A 17952-nucleotide genomic window follows, 5' to 3' on the forward strand; every position below is an offset into this window, starting at 1 on the left:
CCAGATAACTCTGGTACAGTCTAGCAAAGCTTTTTCAAGTGATTTTAACATGCACTTGCTCTGAGTATGGTAAAAGCAGGCAAGTACTCTTCCAGTCCTGTGGCTCGTGGTGTAACTGACTGTTACGGCGTGGTTTTGCCCCCGGGGCCCTCTGCCGACCCTTGTGCTGCTCCTCCTCCCCGTGGGGCTCACAAGGCTCCGCTGCCCCAAGGAGCACCACGAGCCCCAGCACCAGCTGGGACGCAGGGAGGGCTGTGTGGCAGGGGACATTCAGCTGTGGGGCAAACACAAAACAGGCTCCGTGCCCAGCAGCGTGATCAGCACCAGGCGAAAGGAAGCCCCTTCCACCTGCCGGTGAGGGGTCAGGGCTCGGGGCCACCGGCAGGGCGGCAGCAGGACTTACTGGCAGCCAGGACCAACTCTTTGTGGAGCTTGTACGTCATGACAGGTTCAGACAGGTTCCTGCAACAACCAGAAAGAAAACTGAGCTCTGCAAGGACAACGTGACCTGCTCACAGCTGATCTCAAAGCAAAAAGGTGGGCAAATCTGCCCGCCTCCAGCCCACAGGTTCCCCACAGCATCTCCCCCCAGATGGCACTGCAGGACGTGGCATTTCTACAACAGGCATATTTCGCATGAAAAGAAAAAAGATCCATTCCCCTTCCCAAAGCCTTCTCTGCTTCGTCTCCCTTTCCAGCAGCCAGATGTTACCACCTGGCAGTGCTCTCAGCTTTCCACCCGACCAACCCCAAGCTCCTTTGTCCACCCTGAGCAGGGGGGACCTGCAATGTTACCTGAGATAAAACTTCAGCGAGCTGGTAATCGTCTTGATGTCCCAGTCGCTGCTTTGGAGATCTACATCCCCTGGACATTTGGGATCTGGAGGAACAAAATGGCTTTAAAATAAGACTCATTTTGAGATTGTTAATAAAAGCAAACTCTCAGGGAGGGTTTCCACTTGAGAGAGACAAAGCTAGAGCAGCCCATGAAGAAAGCTGGTGATTCTCACAAGGGGGAAAAGCAGAACAACAGTATTGGCATCAGTATTTCAGAAAGGCTGTTACTCAGGATGAAGAGAGTGGTGCTAACTAGGGGCAAAGGAAGAAGCAGCAGAAGGTAGCACTTTAACAGTTAGCAAGGGCGCATTCTCTAGTTTGTTTTTTCCCAGCTCAGTCAAAATTGGCAGAAACCATACATCCTAACAGATCCAAGATAAGCCTTCTCATACCCAAAATAATCCAACTTTCCAGCTCCGTCCCCTCCCTCCCAGCAACTCCCCTAACGGCCGTTCTGGAAGCTTCCCCTCTTGCTGCACAGAGAGGAGCGGCATGGAGAAGGAAGCAAAGCTGGGTGGAATCATGCTTCACTCCTGCCCACCCTCACTGACCAACCCGTCGTCCCTGCAGCACGACGAAGTAAAGGACACGGATGGAAGAGGGGGGTCAGCTGGACTGAGGGAACAAACTGCACGACTTATTTTAAAAAAGAAAGAGGACTAGAGACAGAAAATCTACCTCCTTACTCAAGTTCAGGAAGAAATTGTTCTGCAGCAGTTTTTTCCGCTCAGTGTTGTTGGACTCTGTGTTGTGAGTTTGTACGCAGTGGGGTAGCAAGTGGTCAACCAGAATGATGAATATTAAATAAAACGAAAAGCCGCTCACAGCTGGGGTTCAGAAGGGAAAAACACAGAGCTGCTCGCAGGGAGGGTGAGAATCAAGAAGCAATAAAAACTTAGGCTAAGTAATTAGTCATCAGGCAAGCGTAACTGGATAGCTGAAGTAGCTCCGTGGGAATCGGGTACAGCTACATGTCAGCACAAACCAGCCGATTTAATAAACAGCAACAATAGTAAAAGCAGTAACAGCCTTTGAACACTACATTAACATCAGATGTCCGCACAGGGAGCTGAAGGAAGCTGGCGCACGCCCGAGGCGTGCAGATACCAACGTAAATGTACTTTTTGCTCTAGCCCCCTCCGGCAGCCGGCCACAAGGGCTTGGCTGCGGGTGCACGGGACCCTGGGGCCCGCACAGCGGTGTGGCCCCCTGCCCTCACCCACACGAGTGCCGGGACAGGAGCGGTGGCTTCGGCGGGTCCCTGTCTGGGAACGTCCTGGCATGGAAGGCCGCTGCTGAGCCCTGTGCAGTTACCCACTGCTTCCAGAAGGACTGCCCAGTAACTAACGTGCTCCTATGAAACGCAACTCAGTGCACAGAAAGCCTTGCCACAGAAGCACGTGCACCGAGCGACTCGTCCGTGGGATGAACGAGCCCCCGCAGCAGGTATGCCTGCAGACGTTCCGGAGGCACGGCAGGAACCTGCACCCGGCCTGCCAGCGCGCAGCGTGGCTCGGCAGCGGCACTGAGGCACACGTGGACACGGTCCAGCCAAGGCCATCTCCTCCCACACCTGGGAGCGAGCACCCCCCCGTGAAGCGGGGGGCTCAGAGAAAACAGCCCGCAGGAGGTGCCCGGCCGAACGCAGGCTCAGCTCGGGGCCGCAGGGTCCCCGTGGGACACGCACCTGAGGCTCCGCCAGCTGGTGCCGGGGTCAGGCAGGCGTTGCGGATGCTGTGGGGAGATGGAAGCGCTGGTTCTGTCACACTTCTGCCACCTCCAGTCCTCAGAAAGCCTTCACAACTGTCTGCTTAGGATGTTGCAAAAGCTCTCACTGGCTTAATCTGACCTTTATGAAGAACGATTTCAGTTCTGAGCAAAAACCCTAACCCAGGTGAACGGCCTCGCTGCTAAGGTACGGTTTTTACATCCCCACCACCGTGGGATGAGGGGAAGGGACCCCAAGTTTCCTCTCCTGGGCTGCTGCAGGGCTGGCACTGCTGGGACCTATGCAGACAAGCAGCTCCTGAGGCACGTTGCTGGCCGGGCACGTCCCCTGGCAGCAGTGCTGCCTGAACACCAAGGTCCTCGGGACCAGGCTGCTAATTAACGTGGGCTAACCTTGCACCCTGTTCTCAACCACACTGCCTAAATAAGGATTGGGGCATTGGCTTTCGTAAAGGAAACGGAGCCGGGACAGCCAGGTGGGCACCAAATGTTGCTGCTGCTTGGCTGTGGGGTGACACTGGCAAGCCCGCGCCACGCGGAGGCACGGAGCAGGGGAGGCGAGGGCTCATCCCTGCTGGCCCTCATCCCGCTGCTGGGGCCGCAGCGGAGCACGCCCCAGCACGCGACGCCAAAATGCCTGAGTATTTTTAGCACGGGGTGGGAGAAGGCTTGTCCCCACAGCTCTGGGGTCACCGCCCGCCTTCATCTCCCCGCTGCTCCCATAGCTTGAAATACAAGTTGAACCAGCAGCAAACGCGGCGGAAAGGGGGAGAGGACAGGGTGGGTTGCAGAAAAAAGCTCAGAAAAGCAGGGAAGGGTGTGGCGTGCCTCAGACTCATCTCGTTTTGAAAGCTGATCCTCTTCACCCTTCTCAAACAATATAAAAATATAACAATCTAACCGCACGGAATAATTAATTCTTACCAAAAAAGGCATTCAGCAACTTCTGCACCTGAATATTGCTGCCGACCGTTCGGTAGACGCCCTCTGTAGAGATCCCTAAGCACAACAGACCAGAGCGTTAGCCAGAGCCGTCCCGTGTTGAGGGCTGTCCAAAAGCACCATCTGGCGGAGCGACGGCCTGCTGGGGAGCTGCCCGGCTTCCCAGCGCTTCTCGCTGCCCCCCGTCCCTGCAGGGCACCCCTTCACCGCCCAGCCCCGTGGGGAGGGTCCCCCCGCTCTGCTCCTCTCCCAGCCCGCGGGACTGGGACGGGGCTGGCTGCGTCCCCGAGGGGCCGGGAGACGCCAGCACCGCCACCTTCCCGTGGCAGCCCGGAGCCTCGGATGTCAGGGAGCAATTTGTCCTGCAGCCCACACCAGCGATACACACTCGGACAGGCTGGAGGTTCGGTGAGAGACCATACAGGGAGGTGTAGTCCCCTGCCCCGCTTCAGTCCTGCCCTTCTGCCTAACGCGCCCGAGCAATTCTTTACTCCAGCTGAACCCTGCCTCTAACTCCAGCACAGAGAACGCTTCCACAGCTGTTTGCCTGCAGCCTGACGGTCAGCTTTCTGAGCCAAAGATGAGAAACTGGGGAATGAAAACACCACAAAGGTGAAAATTCAGTCCTACCTGGAACTTGGTATGACAATATTCCAAATAACGTGTTATTTCTGCTCTTTTGACCCAAGTTCTCTAGTGAATTAAATTAGACAGACTTTCAACTAACAGCGCTGTGCTGAGGAAAATGGAACGCAATTCAGGGCGACGGGAACGAGGACACGCCAGGAGCGCAGTCACTCCGGGACGCCACTGCGGGCACCTTACCTTTCGTTTCTACTGCGTTGATGCATTTCCGCACAAACTTGAAGCCGACCTCGTTCAACTCCACTGTTTCAAACAAGGGAAGCAGTGTTAGCTGCCGGAGCACCAGCATGCGGTTACTTGCGGAAAACTGCTGGGAAGGGGCCATGCACAGCCACCACGCAGCGCTCCGGCACCGCAGAGCCTGAGCGCACAGCCGGCCCCACGCGTGCATCTGGCTGTTCGTTTCATCTGCATCGCGTACGTGCCTCTACGAAAACACAGGCATTCTTTACATCTTGACGAGGAATTATTAGTTTCATATGCTCTCGAGTTTTTGTTGAATTTATTTTGAGCTACAGCGTCTCCCCCTGCCCCCTTCCTGTCTTTAATAAAAGAAGTGTGAATCAGAGTCCTGCCACATGTGAATTTGTGTCTGATAATGACTTGATTAATCATTTCCAGAGCACTGCAAAATCTGCAGTTAAATCTCTTCCACATCATAGGATCATGTAATTTCTACTTATCTACCTGATTAAATTAAAAAGCAAAAAAAATAAATAAAAAACCCCACAGCTTTACCTGCTGCCTGAGTAAAGAGAACACGGGTTTTTGTTCCAGCTGGTTAATCACAGACATTTTTTATGCCTATCTTACAGGCATCATGAAGGAGGCAGAAAGTTACAATTTTTTATAGATGTATTTCAACTTTACTACTTCTGCTAATTTTTCCAGGACATCTGGACGGATTGTCCAAGTTGTACTGTGGAACACCTTTCTGTTCAGTGCAAACATTTATACTGAACCTCTCCTAAATGACTGTGCTAAATACAGACTTGTTGCAGACACCAAGCGGGAGAGAGCCCTCTGTTTTCTTTAATTCACAGATGAGACTGAGAGACAGACTTGCTTGAAAGATGTATTTGTGTAATCCAGCTGACTGGGAAAAGCCTTCTAGAATATGGAATTTTAGTTGAAAACTCCATATTCAAATTTTTATAGTCCAAAAATCCATACCACTTTACCTGGGTTTCAAACTAAATTTTGGCTGAAAATATTGACTTTGAGTTAGCATCTGGAAATGAAAGTAAAACATTCCTTACATTTAGACTTAAATATATATATATATTTTTTCCATGTTAATACACAGTGAGATTTATTTAAAATCTCTGGTAGAAAACCCAATACTTGGTGCAAGTTTGCTTGCATGCTTTAAAGAAAACAACTTTTCACTGGAAGAAACAGACACATTTGTACCACATTTGCACCCAGCCGCGCCACCCATGTGTGGTGGGGAGCTCCAGGAGCCAACCCCGTGCTGCCTCTGTTTGCCTGCTAGAACCTTCGTTATGTGAAACCTCCTCAACTTCTCTCACTGACCTTCTCTATTATTTTGGGCTTTAGAGATGCAAATCGGACTCTGCCTCCCTCTGGCTCTTGCCATATAAAATCCGCACATTGCACTCAGTAACTTTTATCACTGGCAGCTCACTCTTATCTGGCCTTGGTATCAGACACCCTGATGAAAAGGGAAGAAGTTACACGGCTGTCCTGGAAATTACACAGCCAGTCTGCAGAAGTGAAAGATGTGTATCTGCAATGAAATGCACTGCCCGGCCTCAGGCCAGCCTCACGTATGAGAGGAACGGAAACAGAAATAACTCACTTTCTTCCTGCTTCGTGATGGGACTGTGGTAGATCTGAAAAAAGGGGAGGGGGTGGAGGAAGAAACAAAAACATAATGCAATGTGATTTGATACTTTTCAAAGGAAAACGCAGCACCCCATAAATCATCCAAAGCCAATCACAAAGAGCAAGACAACGTCCCAAAGAAAGTAATTTTACAGTTAAGCAAGCTACCATTATCTCTACAATAAACAAGCTTGCTGACTTCCTAAATTTCACTGGAACAACCGTTTCTAGGGAAGGGGTCTCCCAAAAACTGAATAAGAACTTTCATTTGTCCTTTAGGTACCCTGTAAAAATGACAGCTGGACAGTCTGGCACACTTTTTTTTTTTTCTTCTTCTTTATAAAAAAATACTTAAAATATCAAGACATTCCTTCTTCACCCCATACAAAATGCCTTTTTTTTTTTAAAAAAAACGAAGAATAAACAGTAGGTGCCATTCTTGATGGAAAATCAAGAACTTTTTATACGTAGTAACATATCATGGAAACTGAGTGAGCACCTGCCATCGTATAAGTGAATGGCTGTCTGCTATAAGCGCACTGACCCTCCATATTATTCCAGTGTTTTCTCTTTAGACGACCAGGGAAAAAAAGTGTTGTTGAAGGTGCCCATGTTCCACCTCTCTGCCCCCACGTCTCCTCAGTGCATCAGCAGTAACAGCCCTGAGCTACTCCATCCAGCCGCAAGTCAGCGAGCGCAGCCACTGCCACCCTCTGACCAGGAGCACTTAGGGGAAGGCTGCTCTCAAAAGGCGAGGGGAAACCAGGAAATGTGTTTTCCCATACTGCCCATCACGCTGTCTGTTTACAGGAAATTCTGTAAAATGTAGGAGTCTGTGCTTTGCTCACATTAAAGGAAGGAAATAACAACAGCCACAGGAACCCTGGCGAGCACTTGTGCAGGGTGGCTGCTCACACCAGAGTTTACAAACACTGCTCAGAGCAGGTATAAACAAAAAAATGCTGTCATGCAGATCTAAGAGGGAGTTTTAACCAAAATATCGATTCTTTCAAACTCTGTAAGGCCACGGATTTTAGGAATTCTGCCAGTTGCAGATAAGTAGAAAAATGTACCAAAGCTTAAAGGGGGGAAAACCAGCATCCCCACTGCAAGCTGTGCGGAGAACAGGTAGCATGAAATCCAATTACAGACGTGTAGTAGCTGAACGGATGCCCTCAGTTATGGGAAAGCAACAGCAGCCAAGCGATACCTGTAAAAACGAGCTTTCCATAGGTTGCTTTATTGACCTTTCTCAAGACCCACCAGCAGAGGACACTGCCTGACAGCAAATCCACAGCTACGTAACGCTCCTTGACTACTTACTGGCTCTTTTCCGTCCATGGCTTCCATCCACAGCCTTCGATTAGCTTCTGAGAGCGCTTGCAGCGTGATGGTCCCAGACCTATGCAGAGTTTGCCCGGGGGCAGACAGGAAAACGAAGCAAAAATTATTTTAATAAACAGCAGAGATCGATTTCATCCATTTTTACAGGGCTTATCTTTCTGGAGGCCATTTTAATACTAAGCATCTCACCTCTCATTAGTTTCAATGTCAAAACAAAACCTTTTGTCTATGGAGTCAGTCTTTCTCCTTACACAGGACTTAAGCGTCAGATCCAAGGTGCTCTAGAAAAGAAAATTAAAACCAAGATTAGAGGAAAGAACCGTGGGAGAGGATTTAAGGTTTCTCAGCCCCCTCAGTCTGCAGCCTAGCATGACGCTGCCCATCGGGACACATGTCAGGGCCGCATGCTCCCAGCAGGCGCCCCGCTCATCAGATGGCTCTGGTGACATGAGCGCAGATGGTCCTTCCCACCGCTCAACAGAGCTAAGCTAACGTAAGCTAAGACCGCGATCGCAGGCTTTGTAAACCAGGTTTCCCCTCTGCAGTAACAAAATGTTCTAGATTTCATGGGATTTTCCTGCAGACAAGTGCTAAATATCTCAGCAACAAGCAATATGCTTCCGCAGGGCACAAACCTTGCTTAAAACAAGCCTTACGAGGGACTCGCTTGTTCTTTGAGAGCAGGACCGTGCTTGTCTATTGTCTGACAGAGTTGGATCCTAGTTTTTATTGGGATTAAGGAGGGCTATCAATTATCCACAGCACTGATGGCCCAATCAGCTTTACACAAAACACCTCATAAAAAAAAGAATGCTCACTGACCAAGTCTAGCGTAGACATGCTCTGATGAAAGGGCTGGGCCTCGGCCCTACGCTTTAGTGGCCCTGTTATTTACAGCAAACAGTAGGCAGCTTATGACACGTTCATAAGACCTCCACGACCTCGCAGGAACTCTGAAGAGACACCCAGGAAACTTCACAAGGAACCAGACCTCTGTGGTGGGTGCGCGAGGCTGGGACGCGTTGTGCACTGCCACCGCCGCGCTGCCGGAGCCCGCGAGGCCTCTGGGCAAAGCGGATCCCGCAGACCCAGGGCACACCAGCAGCACGGCGGCCTGCTCCAGGATTATGCTGGGTTTATGCCCGGCGCTGATAAACTCCTGGCTGAGCTGTGCGTGTTTGCTGTTTGCTTGTTTGTTTCAGAGCCCTCTGTCATCGGGGCATTTGAAGTTGTGTGGCCAGCTATGCCCTGAAGGTGCAAATTACCAGACTGCAAGAGTTTGGGAAGGTGCTAATCTAAATTTTTACGAGCCCCTACCTGCATTAAAAGGCTTTAATAAACATGTTTACAACACAGATGATGATAGATCTCTTCAGTCAATATTTTGGACATTTCTTTGCCCTCTGCCAAGGGCTTCCAAAAAACACATTTTATTTTACTGTTGCACTGTGCAGAAGGCTGCCAAAGAACACAGACCATGAGATCAGAAACTGGAGAACAGCACGCCTGACTTGCAAGTCCCCAGGGGACGCTGTTCCATGGCAGAGAGGTGGGCGGGTGGACTCAGCTGGACTCCGATCGCTATGCTCTGAGCCATGGTCTCATCCAGCTCTGTATCCTGCCCCTTCCCTAGCACACTGAGGAACTGCAGGGAACTCCCAGACACACTGGTAAAAAACAAAGTATTTTGTATCAGGTCCCCCAGTCACCCTTCCTACAACGGGGGGCTGCTCTACTCTGCGTGTGGTTTCAGAAAGAGACAGAATAGATCAACCGAAGGAAAAACTTGGTGAGCAAGTCTGCAGATATCCCTCCAGGAAACTAACTCACCTGCTTAGCTCCAGGCTTCTGGTCCATGGGGGTCATCCTTAAGGTTTTTGCCTCCTTTTCGTATTGGCAGTAATACTTCACCCAGGAGATGCCCAGCGCCCCTGCAGAAACACAGGGAGCAGGAGTCAGCAGCAGGGCACGACTTTGACCGGCAGCCGGCCGGCACCTCCCGCGGGTTTGTGCCTCCCTGGGGAAAGGGACAGCACGACCCGTGCGGGGTCCCGGCCCCAGGAGCGGCAGGAGCGAGTGGGAGCACCCCCAGGGGCACGTGGGGACACCTCCATCCCCATCACCTCCATGCTGTGGGGAGCAGGACGGAGGAGAAGGAGCACGGGGCGGCTGCTGCCTCCAGTGCCCTTCGGAAAGCTGCTGGTGAAAGGAGGTTTGTGGGGCTCTGGTTGCAAGCCAGACTGGTGTGGCAAAGCCCAGCCAAGACCTACACTAGCAGGATCCTACGTGTCAAATGCTTGCTTCACACGGAGACCACTATTTTTGCCTGTCAACAAAAAGTTGGCAGTAAAGACAACGGCACCTTTAAAGCACCTTAAAGTTCCTATTTACTTCACACTAGGATTTGCTGCCACTTTTCTTTGTTGTCTTACCTGAACCCCATTGTATGAAATACTTGAATTGATACATTTTCTGCAATTTCACTTTTAAGTTGAAGTTTTTCTTTTCATACTCCACTTGTAAGGGAAAAATAAATAAAGGCAGCAAATACTCATTGGCATGCAGGAATGTGCAAAATTTGTTTGTGGTCTAAAATTACGATGTATGTGTTTTCTTTTGAACACAGGATAAACACACATATAAATACATTTGTATATATAACCCAAAAAAATAACTGCTTACAAAATAAGTTATCTGTAGACTCAGAGGCCACAGCTCTGTATGCAGGCTTTTGTCCCTCGAATGTTCATGCTTGCATGACCAACAAGTATTTGTAAGAGACTGAATTTGACTGAGTTCAGCACGGAATCACAACTTTTGCTGCCAGCAGATTAGCCTTCAGCACTGGCTAACACTTCAGCTCTGCTCACAGGCACTCAGAGACATTGCCTGTCTGAGCCACTACGTAAAAGACACGCAATACAGGAGATGGCATCTTTCTAATGCACGAACTTTTTTAGCTGGACAAGCTCAAACACCAGCAGCGTTCTCCCAGTCCCTCCTCTTTGCCTGGAGCTGGGAGAGAGGACATCTGGAGAGAAGGTGGGGACTGAACGCCCACAGCCCTCTGTGAAACCAGCACCAGGAGTGCTGACTTGCTGCACGAGCATGCACGTCACCTGAAGTGAGCTGGTACAGGAAAACAAATAGTAAAAATTCAGCATCCAGCACATCATCCCGAAGGGAACTCCCGGCATGGGAAGAAGCAAGAAGTGCAGTACAAATACCGGTCCTGTAACCACTCAGGAACTGCACATGCTGATGTGGGCTAAAAATGACCCTCTTATCAGTGAGAAGGAAGCTGGGCAGAACAGCACATACGTTCTCACAGAAGGCAGCCAAGGTGCAATCTGCCAGAGCTCCAGCCTCTCCAGCTAGAATGTAGTAATAAATCTCATCTAATTCAAGCACAGGGCAATTAGCTCCTTGCTTACACGGCTGGCATAACCTGGAGAAAGCTTTGTGCCATCACTGAGAAAGCTGTCAGCTGCACTGCCATTAACGCTGCTGCTAGGTCCTGAGCCACCGCCGAGCATGGCCGGAGGCACTGGGCTGGCAGGTGTGACACAGCCACAGCCGTCCCGTGGCCAGTGCTGCCCAACCACAACAGGCTGGGAGCTGAGCACAGCCCTGGCAGCAGGGCTCCAAGCCACGCAGCCCAGGCTGACGCACTCTGCAACATGTTCAGTGCAAATAAAAAGCATTACATTTCTCCTGAGTGTACAGATAGCCCTCGATGGTCGGCTGCCCTGGTAGCTTGCAGGTTAGGGGGGCTTCCTTCATCCTTTTCTTGAGGTCTTCCAGCTCCTCCCGTGTGCTGGAAAAGTGATTCCTTGTCTGTTGGGGAAAAATATAAAGAGGTACATCTGAACAAGAGCAGAGAGCAAGCCTCAGGTGTTAATGATCAAAATTTCAGCCTCAGACTTTAGGTGCTCTGGCAGAAATGTGTCAGTCTCCAGTGCACAAAATGTGAAAGCCACTCCACAGATTCTGATGAAAACTCAAAACAAAAAGCTAAGAAAGTGAAAGCCATAAGAACACCGGGCTTTTAAAGATGGTTGAAGAGACAAGGTTTAACCTACCGAACATGGAAATGGTGAAGAGTCATGAGTGGGAGGACACTTTTGTTCTTACAATAAAAGAAACTTAGCACTTTTTAAGGCTAGATGGAAGAGAAGGAAGCACCTGAACTCTTTGCACTATTATTTAGGTAACAGGTGCATTCTCCTACAAACCTAGGCTGTTTTTCCTCAAAAGATCATGCTACACTGCTTGGCATGAAATTGTTTTTAAAGAGTTGTGTCAGTGAAGGGTACAAACTCAAGGCGTTTTTACGAACACCACTCACACCAATTAACGAGCCAGCAGTAAACTTGGCTTGGCATAGATTTATGGCTGTTGTTCCACTGGAATGAGGGCCAGCCATGAAAGACTGAGGATAAAACGAACAGGACACAGTGAGTATACTCTGTGAGTACACCCTGTGAGTATATTCAGTCAGAGGAGGAGCTTACCAAAGCATTTAGGAAGCTGACACCGCAAACATGAAGGTTGTAGGCCTTTTTAGAAGTCATGCACAATTTCAACCTCATGAAATTGGAAGAAATTCTCAGGTTTACGCACAAGGTTAAATGACAAAATTTTAATAGCCCGTTCTGGACAGAATTTGTGATTTCTGAAAAACACTGTAACAGCCCCCGCGGACTCTTGTGTGCAGGAGAGAAGGAAAGGTGTGTGAACTAAGGAGGAAATAACTTTCTCTGCACCTCCCACAATGCAAACACGGACAGTCTGTTTTGCATGGAAAAGCCTTTCTACTAGAGGAGTTTAAATACAAACGAGAATAGAAGTCACATGTAAAAAAATATTTCAGCTGGGCAGGAACGTACATTCTGCAGGCTGAGCTGAAGCTGCTGTTTGTAAGGGAGGAAATCCTGTGTGAGCTCAACTGTCAGGTTGTTGTAAGTGAAGAGGCTGTGGAGAAAAGCCAGCACCTGCGAAGGAGAGAAAGGACACAGATTAAACTCCTTCTAAGTTTCTAATCACAGGAAAGATAAGCAGGAAGCAGGGTTTCAGAAATTATATATACAAATACATTTTTCCTACAGTTTTGGAATGCTGCGAGTCTTAATGTGACTTACTGACCACAGCGTCTCTAATGCCCAGGTCTGCCTCCCACAGACACACTGTCTTGGTAAAACAACCCGAAATGCAAGACCCTGCTGCGGAAACAGAAGCAGGCCTGCAGACAGCTTGTCCACGAGACCCGTGCGATCCCACGGGCAGCCGTGTCCAGCGGCGGGGCAGAGCCCCCCACCCGGGCAGGGTCCCTGCACACAGCCACGAGCTGGTACCGCTGCAGCCTGTGCTGTGACAGGTAAGCAGAGCAGACATCTCTGGAGACAGATAATGCTCATCAAAGGCAAGGTGCCCAAGGCAATTCGTAGGAAGACCTCTAGCTTCCTACAGTGTCTGGCTTGCTCCTCAGGATCGACTTAGATGAGAAACCAATCTGTGGCTTCGTGGTGCTCCAGCAAACACCACTAAAGGTGTGGCTCAGCAGCAAGCCAGGTGTGCAGGTTAACTCCTGCTCCACCACAGGAATCCCCAGGACTGAATTCAGCCTGGTAGCTCACCCCTTCCTGCAACTGCCAGTATATCTGAGCATCAAACAGTAAGGGCTGAAAGAAAAGGAAGCTCCTACCGGTTCAACAATACTGAATTTCTTGCTTTCTTGTACTTCCTGGATCTGGTACACATACTCAAGGGATGACTCAAAGAAATTGTGCCTCTCTTTGTCAACCTGAAGGTCAGCCTGAAGGAAAGAAGGGTTAGGTGAGAAAAAAAAAGTAACATCCAGTTTGATAGTATTTGACTAGCATTTGTCACTTAGCCCAGAAATAGTCCTGTCCTCACTTAAGAAAAAGCCTGCTAAATGTGTCCAGCCCAGGTTTTGATCACTTTGCACAGGACCAGAAGACTCGACCACTGGACACTGTTCCCAGGTCTACCCTTTTCTAGCTCCCTGCCCTTTACAGATCCAGAACCTCACAGCACTCTGCAAGGATGAAGCCTTCCTTAAGCGCATTTGTTATTCTAACATGAGCTCCTTCTCCACCCGCAGCCCTGCACTGGTAAGGACGACAGGGTCCCCATCCTCCCTCCCGACTCCTGCTGTGACCTGAAACCAGCAATTCCAGAGCTGCAGCACAAGGCAGGACAATGTGGCATGCCGTATTACCACACCTTACACAAATTTTGCCTTGCAGAGGTGTTTGGAACTTGATCTGGCAGATCTGATTTGATCTGACCGCTCTGACGTGGGCTGGAGCGGCTGGGGCTTTCCTTTCTTGCTGCAAATACATGGCAGCAAGAGCAGCTCGAATGGGCACCATCCCTCCTCTGCCTGCTGCCACTGCCACCATGGCCCGGCTGCCACAACTGCCCCTGCAATCACCAGGAGCTAGACAAGAAACTGGCAAAAATAAAAGCTAGTTTTAACCAGGTGAGTTCACTGCCATGTACTCTGAGGGTGAGAACAAGTGATGGCAACGCAGAAAGCCGCTGCTGCTGCTCAGCACTCTGATCTGAAGTACCATGTCCACATCCCTGCTCTCACCCATCTGAACAAGCTCCAGGTAGATTTATGCTTATGTTCAACTGGTTACTAAAAGAGATTATCCCCCCCCAGTATTTAAAAATCTAGAGCAGGTGGTGGTGTTGCTTCTGGACTCGACTCTGAGGAAAACTCCATGCACACCTCCTGTAACTGGGACTCCTTCTTCTTAGAAGACAAATGCAAATGGCGATCCAGCATGGAATAAAACTTCTCACCATCCTTCTCAAACTTCTTCTTCCTTTCCTGTAGATGCAAGAGTTGAAGCAGAACCGGTTACTGGTGTCTTTCAGATAAGAACATGCAACAGTGCCAAAATCTGTTCTGCAATTCAGCATTCCCAGGGAAAAATTCTGGTGGACCCATTAGAACAGGAGGCCACTTTTCCTTCGCTCTGCTTTCACCAGGTAGTTCCTCACACCGGATTTAGTTATGCTTCGAGAGCAAGCTCTGGCAATACATCGTGGTACAGGCACTCTAAATATTTTCTCATGTCAGCACTGTAGCAGAAGCCCCACAGAAGAGGTCCTGTTCCCCTGCTCGATCTCTTCAATGTCAAGTAAACTTGAGATACACTAACGCATCAAAAACATATTGCCATTCCCTAAATGATGTTCACATAGTTCAGCATTAACTGGGTAAGTACTTTAATGCCAAAAACATGTCCAGGATAAGAAAAGATTTATTAGGAGTCTGGCAATTTTCTGTTTTTTAAGTTTTTATCACGTGTCCAAAATGTATGAGAATGAAAGCAGAAGACTAGAGGGTGATACGTGGGAGGGAAGTCATCACCCCGTCAATAGTAGTGGCAGAAACAGAGAACAGAAACCGTGCAGCCAAAACTTATACAACTTGTACTGCGTAGTGCCAGTTTGCGCACAGCCCAGCAGAGTGGTTCATCAAACATAACAATAAACAACGGTAAGAGTTCGCATCTTGGAGGTCTCCTACAGATGGTCTGGTTCTTATTGACCTCATTTACATCTCAAACATACCAAACACAGGCAAACATGAAGTGTGGGCTGATTTGTTAAGAAAGACTCTGTGAAGGAATCAGCGTAACAAAAAGGTTTGCTTACACTGACAAATCTGAAGGGGTAAATGTCTAGAACAAGAACAAGAAGAGAAATTTGAGAATGAAACCCAGAGAAAAGCTGAGCTGAGGATGTGCCTGTTGGCTTATGCCTTACAGCAACTGTGAAACCACAGTGCACTATGGCAATCACGAATCAACCATCAGTAGAAGCCAAGTTAACAAATACTCATACAAGATGGTGAGCTATCTGTGATTGCTGAGAGGGAGTTACATTGCTAAAATAAAGAAATTCCAGCCAGCCAGCAGCCCCAGTGCCAGGTCCACGCAGATGAGAACTAGTGCCTATGGGGTACGCAAAGAATGCCCAACCCCTCTGGGCAGCTTTTGAAAGCTCAAGAAAGTGGAAAGCAGAGTTAGGACACACCAGCCTACTGTGTAATTAATGATATCTTCCAACAATTAATTCCCAAAAGCCCTGAAATGCTGTTCTCTTGCAACACTTCAGCAAACACACGCCAATACCACCAAGAAACAGACCAGATGGAGTCTGGCAAACTATTAAATATTAGGCATTTTGCTCATGAATTCAATAATGACTACAAAGTTTGAGGCTATGGTTCTTAAATAAAGTTTTTTTTCTTTTTTTCAGTCAGTTCTCCTTCATGAAGTTTTACTTCCCTGTTCCACTTGCATGGATTATTCAGTCTAGTAGGATGTCATACACCGTGGGACACGTGGGGGCTCCCAAACTGGTGCTTTGGCTAGGCATGGCTAGCCCTTGGCTGTTTTCTTCTTAGCCCTTTGCTCATAGAGGCTACTGTCGTATTCTCTCTGGAAGAAGAAACGTTATTTTCACGTTGGCACACACTAGGAGGCACTTGTGGGTTGTTTACTGGAGCACATGAAGCTTGTACATCGTGGTGGGCAGCACACCGTTCCCAATGTTATCCACCGTGGATAGCATCTGTTAGAAAAGGGCAAAGGCACCCAAATCTAACAGCTAGGTCAGATCTCCGCCTAGCAATAGCTCCCTCTGGCTTTGCTGGAAGAGCACCTTGCCTCCAGCACTCAGGCTCGTGCTGGTGGACACCAGGTCCTCAGGAGCACCTTAGCCAAAGGTCGGACAAAGTTACTGCTGCTGCCTTCCTAAGGAGAGGACTTCTCACCCCACAAGTCCCGTTTCTCTAACCCTTGCGCATTGCTATTGCCAAGGACAAATACTACAGCAAAATGCAGTAACACTTTTAGAGGCAACAACTCAAATATTCCTGCTTATTTTTAACTGCCCATGGTACAGCAGGCATCTTGTAAGGACAAGACCCCTGAAGAGGATCGTGTGTATCTTCTGGTATCACCCTGTGCATTTCAGGGATACTGAAACTCCACATTAGCAAATTTAAGCCTCCGAATAAAGAGGCCCAGCCATGAAATCCAGAGGAGAAGAGTCCTCCAAGGGTAAAACGTAACATAAGAAGTGCTGCAGCTGAAGAGCTGATGCCAGGAAGAACTGTCAAAACAAAATAACGCCCTCATGACTAACGCTGGTGATGAGTAAATCCAAATCCAGAGGCAGAGAAACAAAAGCTCTCATGAAGTAGAAATTACCCTTTCCGTAAAGTCACGCTTCTGAATGGTCTGCCATTACACGGCACGTTTAATGAAAACAGGAACCTAAGCTTATTTCGATTTTTGTAAGCAGTCCCAAACCCCACGGTGTTTGTAGCACATGCCACAGAAGCGCATCAAAGCAAAGCTGCCCCGAAAGCCCGTGGTGGCCAGAGCAGCGCTACGGGTCTGCAGCTTGCACCCTCCTGCTGCCAGCGCGTTGCACGTAAGGAGGATGGCGATGCCAGGAGCAGGTTTAAAACACCATGGCCAAGCAGCCACCCCGTGGATGTGGCGTGCCAAGGAGGTCTGGGGGAGCAATGGAAGAGCTTTCCTGCAGCAGCGGCTCCTTCAGGAGGAGCCTCCTCCCCCGGCAGTGCCGCACCGTGTGGGGAGCCCCGAGCTCGTCCCCGGGCCGAGGGAGCAGGAGCCGCGGCGGGGCCGCACTCACCCGTGCACAGCTGTGGCCATGTGGAGAGCAGAGCAGTGCGAAACGGGATTGGGGGCATGCAAATGGAGGCCTGCCAGTCATTTTGCACTCTTGCTAATTAACATATAACTGAAAAGCAGAAGGATGTACTACAAATCCCTCCTGATTTTCAAGCCAAGGTTTCTAAGAGCTTGTTGGCTGTTGAACAGAGCACGCAGAAAAAAAAAAAAAAGGAACACAACAGAAGAAAACAACACCCAGACTGGAGCACAATCTGGAACTGTGAGCATAAATTAGTTCGTCATGAATATTCAGCAAAGGGCAGCATTACCTTCCCGCTAAGATTTGCCGGTGTTCAAATCCAAAAAGCCACCCACCTTTTATTTGCTCTCTAAAAAAGATGCCGATGCGATCTCACCCCAACACAGCCAGCACACGCTCAGCAAAGGAAGGCGCTCTGTGACAGCTTCGCTCTCTGAGCTGCAGCAGATGCTGGTGCAGTCAGAAACGAGCAGCCGGAGCTGCTGCACCCAGCTGTCGGCTTCAGGGTGCTGTATGTGCAGGGTGCTGCCCTGCACAGGAGGAGGCCCGTGCCCCGTGCAGGGGGCTCGGTTCCAGCCTGGGGGCTCGGTTCCAGCCTGAGCGAGAGATGGGGGAGGGTGAGAGGGACCAACGGACCTGCCAGAACTCGCCTTTAACCAATTACTCGCTGATTGGGATCCTCTGAGATTCCCCTCCTAGAAGAGGCACGGTGAGCAGCAAGCAAGGAGCCCAGCTCACGCGGCTACGGGTCTTAAACCAAACCAAACGCACCCAGAGGAGACACACGTTGCCTGCCAGGAGCCCGCACCCGAACGCGGCTGCAGGGACTCGGAGGGCGAAGGAGCGCGGCAGAAGGGCGCGCAGGCTGCTGCTGGTGCC

General features: G+C 49.6%; 1 protein-coding gene across 2 annotated transcripts in view; it reads right to left on the reverse strand.

The window, feature by feature from the left end:
• OPHN1 (oligophrenin 1) overlaps nt 1-17952 on the reverse strand; it is a 62417-nt gene that overhangs the window by 15893 nt on the left and 28572 nt on the right. For both annotated transcript variants that reach the window (XR_013938730.1, XM_080553346.1), the window contains exons 5-16: nt 14105-14206; nt 13049-13159; nt 12234-12338; nt 11052-11181; nt 9175-9275; nt 7534-7625; nt 7324-7402; nt 5975-6008; nt 4333-4395; nt 3490-3564; nt 796-880; nt 404-462 (exon numbers count right to left, since the gene is read on the reverse strand). Coding sequence is in view for 1 of the 2 variants with exons in the window: in XM_080553346.1 (XP_080409472.1) it covers nt 404-462; nt 796-880; nt 3490-3564; nt 4333-4395; nt 5975-6008; nt 7324-7402; nt 7534-7625; nt 9175-9275; nt 11052-11181; nt 12234-12338; nt 13049-13159; nt 14105-14206 (1036 nt within the window). In the remaining variant the exon portion in view is untranslated. The remainder of the gene's footprint in view (nt 1-403; nt 463-795; nt 881-3489; nt 3565-4332; nt 4396-5974; nt 6009-7323; nt 7403-7533; nt 7626-9174; nt 9276-11051; nt 11182-12233; nt 12339-13048; nt 13160-14104; nt 14207-17952) is intronic.

Source organism: Anser brachyrhynchus (assembly GCF_964034855.1).
Source record: "Anser brachyrhynchus genome assembly, chromosome: 13".
NCBI classification, from domain to species: domain Eukaryota; kingdom Metazoa; phylum Chordata; class Aves; order Anseriformes; family Anatidae; genus Anser; species Anser brachyrhynchus.